A 12,006-nucleotide genomic window follows, 5' to 3' on the forward strand; every position below is an offset into this window, starting at 1 on the left:
TTTTACAATCCATACCCGTTATAAAGATATATCTAACCGAAATTCATTCTCAGTAATGGATGTAGGGAAAATTAATCGCGATCTCAAATTTACTATTTATACTGTGAACAACAATATTATTTATTTAGGTAGTTTATAGGTATCGTAGGGATAGATTAATTTCTGCATACAAACATTTCTTTATTTATCATTTTTGTTGTCTATTCAATTTACTGTTCTATATTCAAATCAAAACAAGATGGCATCTCTGTTTTATATGTCGCCAAAGATTAATGATTTTTATAATAAAATACAAGAGGCATCAGAGTAAGTGGTTATATTTTATTCCCCTTTTGACGTTCCTACAATATAAAACTCTAAAGTAACAGTAAATAAAAAGTAATTCATTAGGTATCCTAATATTATTAAAAGATATTATGTAAGTATGTACCTACCAATTAAAAATCTGCATACATTTAAAACGACATAATATTGTAAGCAAAGCAGTTGTCTATAATAATAATTAGAGCTGAACTAACACAATAGATCTTATGGAAAATGGTGGCAATAAAATTTTATTTATAATCACTATATTTGGTGGCATGTTTGAAGTTTCGTTATACATATGACATAGACTAGACACAATTTAATGATTGCTATGTTTATATATTTTAAATGCTTCAGTATATTTAGCGGTCTATCTATCTAAGTACAATAATTGACGCAGTCAGTTCTTTCACAGACAGTCACAAGTTATAATTTTGAATGCTTTCATTGTGCTATGATTGACAAATGAGTAAATTAAAAATTATATTGAAATGCTTGCGGTTTGACAGACGCGATAATAGTATGAAGTTTGTTACAAACGAATCAACAATGCGAAATGATTTGCAGTTAAGATGTTAACCCTAGTAGTCTATTTTTCAGCTTTACTTTCGTATGTTTAGACTCCGTCTTCAAAGAATTTTGCATGTAGGTAAGTAGTATATCTCTTTAATGGCTTTAACAACTTTCAATTGTTGGTGGAAAGACATTATATTAATTAAAATAAAACGCATTTACAGAGGTTATTTTATAACACATAATGCAAATAAAATATCAAAAGCTTGCATCGAAGAATTAAAAGCAGTAATCGTCTGTTTTTTAATACCTACCTAATTATAATATTTCACTATTGATGATGAGCTATTTTGCTTTTTGATCTACTCAGCACGCACACAGAAAAGTGGTTTGCGGGTAGTCCACTTCTAGTATTAATGATATCTACCCACTAAATATATTATTCATTTGAAATCACTAAAATTTTAATAACATCAAGGTTGTGTACATACTGTGTTTTCAATCTGAGGATCCGATTGGATACCATATTGATAATTAGTAAGGCCATAAAACCGTGAAAACATTGAGAAAACCATTTTTTTATTTGATAATATATCAATAGGAAATTTAAAAATCTATAATACGTCATTAATTATATTATTTTATGATAATAATTATAGCAATGAGATATATAAAAGAATGTTTTTTCTTTCCTGAATTTTTTTCTGAAGTCCCATACTGGATTTTGAATTTGACAGCTGATGACATGCATGCGCAAACTGCATAATTCACACCCGGATAATCGAGAATGGTATTTGTTACATTTTTTGTTTTTTTTAGAGTTGCTGAATCAAATAGAAGAGGTGAATTTTGTTCGGCTAGAATTATACAAGCATTTGTGAGAAGCTTTCTTATTCGACGTTACATAAAAAAATTAAATCATTCTGCTGTGATCATACAGAAAACCTTCCGTGGTCGGTTGGGGAGGAAATACTACAGAAGATGCCTCGAAATTGCTGTGAATGAAATGTACCAAAAGCACTATAATAAAATGGCCAATGTGATACAGAAAACATGGCGGGGATATTATTCTCGTTCGAGAATATTCTCTTTAAAGTCCTTGCAAACGTGGATTTCTAATGTGGAAGCCAAAAATGCAGAAGTTTTGGAAAGGATTGCGGTAAATAATAAAATGGCTGAACAAGAAATTTCTGATGTTTTTGAAAAGGATGCTCGCAATTGGGTCGAGTTGATTCTTTTTAAGTTACATCATCTCATGCGTACTCGGAAAGTCTCAGGAGTATATTCCAACCATTTTAATTCGTAAGTAAACTATTGATGTAGGTATCTATATAAAAGATTTAGTTATTTTTATCTGTTTCCACAAAAACATAAATATTTTTTTTTAGAATATTCGCAAGGTTTGAGAATTGAGATTCTTTTTTTTGAAAATACATAGTTTTGTAAAACCTCAGTAATATACCTATTAGGAAAAATCTAAATCCCTCTTTGGACCTTTTCTAATAGGTTCGTTTCTGAGGTTTTTAAAAATTATGGGTTTGTGCATAATTCATTTTGTGTCTCGTAATTACGCCACTAGATGTCTCTGGTTCATCATTTCACTCCCAGTACTAATAATCAATTTCTTTCCTAAATTTCTCTAATAAATAGTGGAAACCACCGAGGAATCACGTTGGGTAATCAGTGATCTCTAATAATTGATGGCAGTAAGTGTTTAATTTGATGAGAGACATTGTGCTAATTCCTAGTGAATATTATTCAATGCAATGTGAGATATGCCTAGATTTACCATATAGGTAAGAAGGGAGCCCTAAACTAATTAATTGCCAAGTCGAAAGATTTTTTCCACATTGTCTCGAATTAAAAAACACTATTGGTCAAATTTCGGTTTGTCTATTGTCAATAGTCTGAAATACATAATTTGGAAATTCCTCAGAAACAATATCAAAATTATAAAAGACGGCTGCCAATATATTAACGGAGTTTGAGGTAGCACATTGGAGACGTAGTTAATAAATATCGGTGTGATTAGTATCGTACCGGTTGCTTAATTGGTAAAGCACATCTGCAGGTTTAATTCCCGCTCAGTACAATGTGTTTTCTTATGTAGGTTTCCAAAGTATTTCAAATTATGTACGTTCAACATTGATTGTTACATTGTGTATATTTCATTGATTAAAATAGTTTGTGTCAGCCCAGCCTCTCTTCGAGCGTAAATTCAGGCCATGAGAAGGGCCATAATACATTCCACAATGATAATATTAATTATTATTGTACCTACAGTTAAAAAATTGTGTACTTTATAAAAGTTTTCTTCATCTGCAAAATAAATGATTTTTTTCAGAGAGTTATCTGTGTTTGAGCAAATGTTAAAATCTATCAAATACAAAAAATACATGCAAACTTTAAAAGAGGCATACGAAAAGTGTATTCAGAAAGCTCAATCTTCGAGAGAAGCTCATGAAAATATCTATCAGTACATGAATGAGAAAGGAAACAATATAAAAGAAACAGATTCAGAAAAGATAGTTGCTGGGAGACACATGCACGTTAAGGATTTCAATCTGTTCACATCGCCTTCGTGTAAAGAGAAGAAAACAAAATTGTGGCAGATCGATTCAGTTTTTTTGCATGACCATAAATATGCAAATAACAAACATATAAAACCAAAGAATAAACCTTTCCTTGAAGATACGACGACACGATTCACATTAAAATATATCGAGTATCACATAAATGTATTGTTGAACAAAAAATGTTCTAAACATTCAATCATAAACTAATATGAAGCTGATCTATGTATAGTCTTCAATATTGACATTCATATAAATTTCACATTATGGGACAGTTTTATTAATACTCTTATTGCACCTTGAAAATATTTATTGTATTGATTCCATGTCGTTTTATTACAAAACGAATGTTGAGAATACTCAAACATGCTGAAGATTGAATTTCGTCTCTGTTCTGGCAGAACACACTAACTGGAGAATACTAGTTTTGAGTAATTTGACTTTGAAGTTGTTAAAATGTTTGAAATGGTCCATCATGTGAGTTTATTAACACGTTGATCGCCATGAGGGTCACCGGTGACCGGCATTGGATTACGTTCAGGGGGCCATGGGGGTCACCGGTGACCGGCAAAGAAGACCTGCCTTAGAGTTGTTCTACAGCGCCGGCAGGCATGCGCGCAGTGCATTTTTCGATACGCGGTGACCGGCATGGCCCTTCTGTATATTACTGCCACTTGGCCTGAAAATATGTCTTCCCAGTCACAAAATATAGGCTCACTAATGTAAAGAATGTACATAATGAAAAAAAAAGTTTTCCTTTTAAATTGTAAATGTATTTTTGTTGATATAAAAATAAAAATTAAATAGATTACAAAATGTAAGTTATAAAAAATATGTAAATAATAAAAAAATAGAATAAAAAAAATGATTATAAGGTATGTATACGTATATTTCCAGTTTATGTGTATCCAGATATTATGCTACCCAATTTGAAAACTTTTATTCCGTATTTGTGCCTTTTCTGTTTATTATACTATCTAACTCTAAATATAATTCGACCGCCAAATGGTACCATGCTCTCGTCAACACATATGGACAGGTGACCGGCGAAGTGGCCGGCCCGGCGCAATAGAATAAATTAACTTGTTGGCGCCGCGACGGACACATGTGGCCGGCACATCATAAAAACCAATATTTACGTAAAAAAATCATCAAAATGAAAAAAAACATTATATTCTTTCATTACCTATCAAATAATACCTTAGAGACAAATAATCATTTTTTAACTATTTTATGTAAAACTAGTTGGTGATCAATGTGAGTAATCATAAAAAGGATGACTTTAAAATAAAGACTGTTTATTTATTAAGAAGGTTTCCAGACGGTAAAGTTTGAAATAAGGAACATTTTGGTATAACTAACGCAATATGTCATTCTTTCGAATTAGTGTCTTCTGCCAGAACAGTGACGATTTATTCTTCTATGACTAATTTTATTCCTTCTAATCTGTGTTCTCTGTTTTACTATTATATTGTGGTTTCATTTGTACGTTACACTGAATTGAGACTTATTAGAAACTATATTTTAGTGGAGGTACCTAATACATTTTGAAAACTTATTAATAAAAAATAATTTATTATTGAATTTTTAATGCAGCGGGATGGGGTGGGGTTAACAAAATTTAGTTGGTGCCTCTGACATTTACCCCGCGGACCCCTGCAATTTTCCATGTAAGTGCATACTCCATACCCAGACACGGCACTTTGAGTCTAGCGATGAATACGTCCTGGCCTGCAGTGATAACTCTGGGTGCTCACCTACGAGATATTGGGACATGTCTTATCCACAAGTGGATATTGGATGAATTTTGTCTATCGGTTATAATTATTTGATTATTAGGAATGTTAGTGTACATTTGTGTCTTTCTCACTGTCTTGTCTTTTAGATATACGGTGTCGGAATATTAAAGTAAACATTGGATGCCCCAGATGGTTGCACCAATTCATGAGTAAGCCGTAGAATACCGAGAGGTGTAGGAACTGAACTTTACTATCTTTTTACCTAAGTAATCTGTATAATCGAGTTTCTAATGTAGGTACCTACCTATTTAAAAAAAAAAATTCTACATAAAAACTGTGTAAATACGCTATTGTAACAGAGCATATAGAAATTATTGTAATTTACTCAATAACACCTATATTATATCACGTGGATGTTCCTTTCCCAAATGTATCCTTCATGCAACAAAGTATGTTTGGAAATAGTGTATAAAACGAAAAACGTTTCAAATGGCTACCGAAAGACATTATTTAGTTATTTAAAAATGTTCCATAAAACGTAATAATTATTATTTTGTTGGAACATTTTTAAATAACTAAATAATGTCTTTCGGTAGCCATTTGAAACGTTTTTCGTTTTATACACTATTTCCAAACATACTTTGTTGCATGAAGGATACATTTGGGAAAGGAACATCCACGTGATATAATATAGGTGTTATTGAGTAAATTACAATAATTTCTATATGCTCTGTTACAATAGCGTATTTACACACAAAATAATAATTATTACGTTTTATTAATCAATAAGCAGAGGACGTATTGTGATTAGGTAGATAGTATAAATAACTGAGGCTATTCCTACCCTTTTCCAAAATTCGAAATTACACGCTAGGTACAATAGGTAGGTACCTATCAATATTAAATGGTAATAATAATGTTGAACTAATTAATTGTATACAAAATTAAGGGATTCGTTTTAATTGTGCTTGGAAGATACACGTTTATGCCAAGACAACGAACTAAACTCTGAGCCGTATGCAGAATCTGAGATGAATCAAATTTTTATGAAAAACCATGGCAACTTGTGGGAAGAACTATTTTAGAAACTGGTAACATCCTTTAATAATTATTCTATTCCCAAAGTGGCAATATTAGAAAAGTCAGTTTGACTGTTGAGTGTTGACATGGTGTTGACAGAAAATAACGTCAGAAAAGAATATAAATACAACAATAATTTAGTATTTTGTTATATCACAACCTGTACAAAAATAGAATACCTTGAATCTCTGGTTGCCTTAAAGTGTTAGTACTTTCAGCTTTTTAGTTTGTCTAGTTGATGCGGTTATCGATTAGTTCTCGAAACAATTGAATCGATATGGACTTCAGTGCCTTAAATCCTCGCAGCACGAACAGTGTGAGCTTCGCCGCCAGGGGAAACGATGTCGAGACCTTAAAAAGTCTTCTAGAGTCCGGACGGAGCCCGAATTATATCGACAACAGAGGATGGACGGCTTTGCATGAGGCTGCCGCTTCTGATTCATTTGAAGCCCTAGAAATATTACTAAACCACCCTGAGACACTAACTCTCGCCGAAACGTTTGAAGGACAATCCGCTCTATATCTTGCATGCCGCAATAAAAGCTCAATGAAAACGATTAATTTACTATTAAAACACGTTGAAAATATTGTCGATTATGCAAGCAACGAAATGGTGTCTCCATTGCATACAGTTTGCATCGAAGGGCGAATAGAAGCGGTAGAACCTCTCGTCAGAGCAGGGGCTATATTAGATTTTCAAGACTTTGACGGGGATAGTCCTCTCCACGAAGCTGCGCAAAGAGGTCACGAGCAAATTTGCTCAACATTATTACACGCCGGTGCCGATTCAGGATTGCGCAACTTTCACGGATTAACACCATTTCTTTTAGCGTGTTTTAAAGGATCTCTCGATACTGTTATTGAAATATTTCCATTTATAACTGACATAAACGAATGTGCATTTGATGGAAATACAGGCTTAATTTTGGCAACGCAGCGAGGCAGTCTAGATGTTGCCAGATTTCTTCTGGCAAACGATGCCAACCCTGACATATTAAACAATGAAGGAGCGCTCCCTCTTTATATGGCACTAATGCACGGTCATGCTAAATTATTTCAACTGCTTCTGCCCGTAACAGACGTTAATAAAATTAACAGAAATTTAATGAATTTTGCATGTAAACCGCTTTACTTCTCAATGGATATAATAATAACTATATTAGAGTCCGATTTAGGACCAGAATTCTTTAACAAATGTGATAGATTCCATGTGATACTTGAAAATATATTCGGGTGCAGACCTTCCTATACTGTAAACCCACCGCTCTGTTCAATTCTCAATGTAATTGAGTACATTTACAATTCTTCCGGAGGACTTTGCGGTACTCTGCTATTGTTGCTTTTGTCCAAGGGGGTGGCCGTCAACGCACTCTATAAAGAAGAATGTCCCCCTTTGGTTTACTTGCACTATTGCGAACATATAAAATGTTATCACCAGGTGAGGATTAGGAATTAGAGGTATTAAATAACAATATAACAATGCTAATTAACAGGATTGAAAAGCTTTATGTACCATTTGTAAGTCTTTTGTTAATGTTTTACCGGTACTGTTCGGTTATACGGAATACAGCGGAAAACGCATTTTGAAAATAGCCGATAAACTGGATTATTTGTTAGCTTAACCTAACCTAAACTAACCCAAACTAACAAATAATCCAGTATATCGGGTATTTTCAAAATGTGTTTTCCGCTATATTCCGTATAACCGAACAGTACCGTTTTACCTTGTCATCAGGCAGTGGCGAAGGGTGGAGATAGGCTGTGTAGATCCAACATAATTCGTCGGTGTTTTGTGAAAAGGGCGAATCAACCATTTTGGCGAAATCGAGATTTTAATGAAAATACAATATGTACCCCACTAGCTTTGTTGTGTAAAAACGACGAATTTTTATCTCCACAGGAAAGTACTTAAAAACGATAATCGACTAAAATTAAATTAATTAAAATTACGAAATAAAAAGCAAATGTGACATATTAGGCCTTTTAAAATATTATATAATAATACCTATTATAATGACAGTATTCTTTCTAAGCTTTATTATAAACTTGTTAGATATTTATAATCATCTACAGGCAAAAAACAAATAAATGTTAATTATTTTGGTTAATTCGCCCTTTTTACAAAACACCGACGATATATAGTGCACACTAAACTTTCAGTCATAGGTACTTATTTGCTTTCATTGAAGTCAGAATACAAATTGTAAATGGTATTAGTTAGTTTTTAAAATACAATTAAACCCTGCCTAAAGCAAACCAAAATATATATTAGATAACGAATATTCTTCTATCTATAAAAGGCAGGACTTAATCGAAATTAAAAAACCATCTGCAATTTGTATTCTTAGTTCAATGAAAACAAATACCTAAGTATGACTGATAAAGTCTGTAAGTATTATTTTTGTCAGATCTCCAAAGTCTACCTACCTCTACTATTGTGGTTTGGTCTTGGCAGGGTTTAATTGAATTTTAAAACATTAGTTATTGTACAGATGAGTTAATTGGTATAGGATGTTGGCCAAAATCCAACCGGTATCTCGAGGATGCTTGGTAGCCCGAAAAGGTATTTGAAGGCGTCCTTGAACAAAATTGATTAAACCAGAATAATTCTACAGAGTCAAATTTTCATTCAATGTTTTCATAATCTTGTAATAAAAATGTTGTCAGTTTTTGTTAAAATAACACATATTTACTTGCACAATGATGCATGTTTTTTAATTATTTTTCCAAGAGGACGATAATAATATAGTGTAGGTGTCAAATGTTTTGAAATAATTAAGGTAGCCCCTTGTTTCTAAAAGGTTAGACATCGCTGATTTAGTCATTTTTTATTATAAAAATAATAGTAATGAGAATACATAGTAGGTATAAATACATTGTGACTGAAGCACTTAATGTCAACAAAGCCGGCTGGATGAAATAGAAAAGGATTTCCAAACTCTCGGTGTCATTAACTGGAGTTCCAGAACAAGGGAGCGGAGATTGTGCAGACCTATTTAGGTGGCACGGGGGTTTTAATAATAAAAATACTAATGCCAAAATACCCATTACGATACAAAATTTATTGAAGATATGACACATTTTGAAAAAATATTAGAAACATTATAAGTAGGGAGCGGATTTATATGCAACAAAAAACACGATTATATGCATGCACATATGCACTTAATATCATTAAAATATGCACTAAAACCAAAGAAATATGCAGTTAAAATTGTAAATAGGTACCCACTTCACCCAATATTACTGATAAAAAATCGAATAACAAATTAATAATCTCAATCAATATAATACAATAACAAAAAACACAAATAATCAATATAAAGTAATCAATTACAATTTTAAAAATAGTTTGTTTACAAGTACAAATAATTGAATAAGAAATCCAATGTACCTAAACTATACACAACTTTAAAAAACAAAAACGACACACTTAACTAGGTAGGTACTATTCCTAAATACTACATATTTACTGTTTTTTTTCTCCGAAAAAAAGTTACAATATTGTGCTCTGGCATTAAAATTTTCCGCATATCTGTCAGTATTTTGTTTATATGTGGAAAACGACCTCTCAACGTCCACAGAGGTGATTGCGCATTTTTTAAATAATGGTGCCCGAGTTTTTCTGATAAATCCACAGCTCGGGGATGCCATTAAAAAATGCAAGTGCATGTAAACTATCTACCTACCTAATTTAGTAATATTTCGATAAAATAATTTAAAAAAAACTAAAATTATAAATGCAAAAGCCCTAAAATATGCATTTATTTATGAAATATGCACTAATGTCTCAAATATGCTCTAACTCTCAAATATGCATTTATATGCACAATAAAATTTTATTTTTGGATTCTGCGTCTTTCAAAACGGATTTCTGTGCAACTCTCATAGCTGTGCATACACCCTAACAAAACATGCACTAGCATATAAATCCGGGCCCTAATTATAAGTATTCAATCTAGAAAAAAAAATTGACAGGGGGTGGGCACACAGATGTATGTGAAAGAGCGAAGTGGATGTTTAGTTACCCCGGATGACTATGAGATTACAGCCAGAGTGTAGAAGTCACACTGAGTACAAAACAAATATGTTATTCTTTACAGGTAATCGAAATACTGATTAGCCAGGGTTGCAATGTGGACTACACGACAGTGCCTGCAGAGAAAAAAATCGCATTGCCCGATGCCCTCATTGCGTCTATCACTTCAAGTGGTCACACACTTCCGATGCTACTTACATATTCCCTGAAGCAAGATCCGGAGCAGATAATGGATAAACTGGTTGAACATAATTTTATTGGACAAAGAATATCTCCGGAGGTGAGTGGAAACTGGGAGTTGTGTCTTCGGTTTAACATAGATAATATTTTGTAATATAATACACTACTGTCATTGGATATCATGGCTTGTTGTAGTGATAAAAAGAAAACAGGAAAAGCATATTATTCTATGAATATGAATACCTACAAAATTAGGTAGGCAACATTTTTTTTAAATTCAGGATAATTTTAATTGAATAATATTGAACTTATTAATAAATTGAAGATTTTATTCATTTCCATATTAAAAGAATATAAAAATACATAGTAAACCAGTGCTGTATTTAAACATTCAATGGAGTCGAATGTCATAAGTCATAAAGTAATTATTAATCTTACTTACTGGGAATGTACTGAAACACCACTGATGTTAGATTTTGACAATAATAGTATTATGTGGACTTTTCTGTTTTTGGAAATAGACACTGTAAGGGGTTGGAACTCTCTTCTTTCTTCCTTCCCCCTTTTATATAAATTATAAGTTATGGGTTCGACGATGTGTGTATGGCATATTTTATCTTTTAACTCTTCACATTACAATAATTTGATAGAACGCGAGTATAATAAGTCTGCAGGGTAATTTTATGCTGGAACTACGGCGTAGACATACCTAGTTCAATTGAATAGCTCACTTGACTCTGATAGGGCTTACGGCTAACCGCATTTATCCGTTTTCAGAGCCAGACGTCCGATGAGTGAAAGAGAAAGTATTCGAAGGGCCCCGCGCCATAACACCTAATTTTTAAATTTGTTTCTGTCATCAAATGTTGAAATAAAAATATAATATTTCTCTTTACAGATTCTCATGAAGATATTACCAATGTGCTACCTCTCCAGAAAGATCCTGGAAGCGATGCAACAACAACTTTTGCCGTATCTGTGCTCCAAACAATATTCCGGATCAACAGAATTATTAGATATGCTCAAATCGAGTGCTCAAGCGCCTACTCTAAAACATTTTTGCAGAAGAGTCATACGGCAAAGGTTGAGACGGAAAATTTCCACGACAAATAATTTCTTAACAGTATTAAAAAAATTACCTCTGCCCCCAACGCTTAAGTTGTATTTAAGATTTTTATGAAGTTATCGTACCTAGCTATTTTTTTCATTAAAAGACAAAAGAACTGTGATAGAACTACATTGGTATTAAATATGGCGTGCGAATGGCGATGGATTATTATTTAATTACATATGAGTTGTCTAGAGTCATAACTCACATATTCCAAAAATCGAATTTTGAGATAATCGCAAAAAACCATGAGAGCACTGTTTTTTGTAATTAAAAGAAAAGTATTGAACTCCCTTGAATATTAATGAGTGAGTCGATTTACATTATTTTTAAATATATATGTATAATAATACTCCTTATCTGAAGACACAGCACACTATGAGAAATAGAGCTCCCTGATTGATTAGAAAGGCCTTGTGACAGAACTCACATTATTAAAATGTGAATTATGACACCAACAGTCAACTT

The 12,006-nt window shown here is 32.7% G+C and overlaps 2 protein-coding genes across 2 annotated transcripts; both read left to right on the forward strand.

The window, feature by feature from the left end:
* The first annotated feature begins 101 nt into the window (after nucleotides 1–101).
* Nucleotides 102–5,017, forward strand: LOC147070900 (spermatogenesis-associated protein 17). The gene is made up of 4 exons (XM_085949260.1): nucleotides 102–306; nucleotides 1,786–2,121; nucleotides 3,164–3,402; nucleotides 4,989–5,017. Exons 1-4 carry the CDS (start codon nucleotides 239–241, stop codon nucleotides 5,015–5,017), a joined length of 672 nt encoding a protein of 223 aa, XP_085805386.1. The 5' UTR covers nucleotides 102–238.
* Nucleotides 5,018–6,260: 1,243 nt separating this feature from the next.
* LOC147070901 (uncharacterized) lies at nucleotides 6,261–11,753 on the forward strand. The gene is made up of 3 exons (XM_085948865.1): nucleotides 6,261–7,649; nucleotides 10,315–10,530; nucleotides 11,329–11,753. Exons 1-3 carry the CDS (start codon nucleotides 6,489–6,491, stop codon nucleotides 11,608–11,610), a joined length of 1,659 nt encoding a protein of 552 aa, XP_085804991.1. The 5' UTR covers nucleotides 6,261–6,488; the 3' UTR covers nucleotides 11,611–11,753.
* The last annotated feature ends 253 nt before the right edge of the window (nucleotides 11,754–12,006 follow it).

Source organism: Rhyacophila brunnea, unplaced genomic scaffold (genome assembly GCF_057557595.1).
Source record: "Rhyacophila brunnea isolate RB1 unplaced genomic scaffold, BYU_Rbru_1.0 scaffold_21, whole genome shotgun sequence".
Taxonomy (NCBI): domain Eukaryota; kingdom Metazoa; phylum Arthropoda; class Insecta; order Trichoptera; family Rhyacophilidae; genus Rhyacophila; species Rhyacophila brunnea.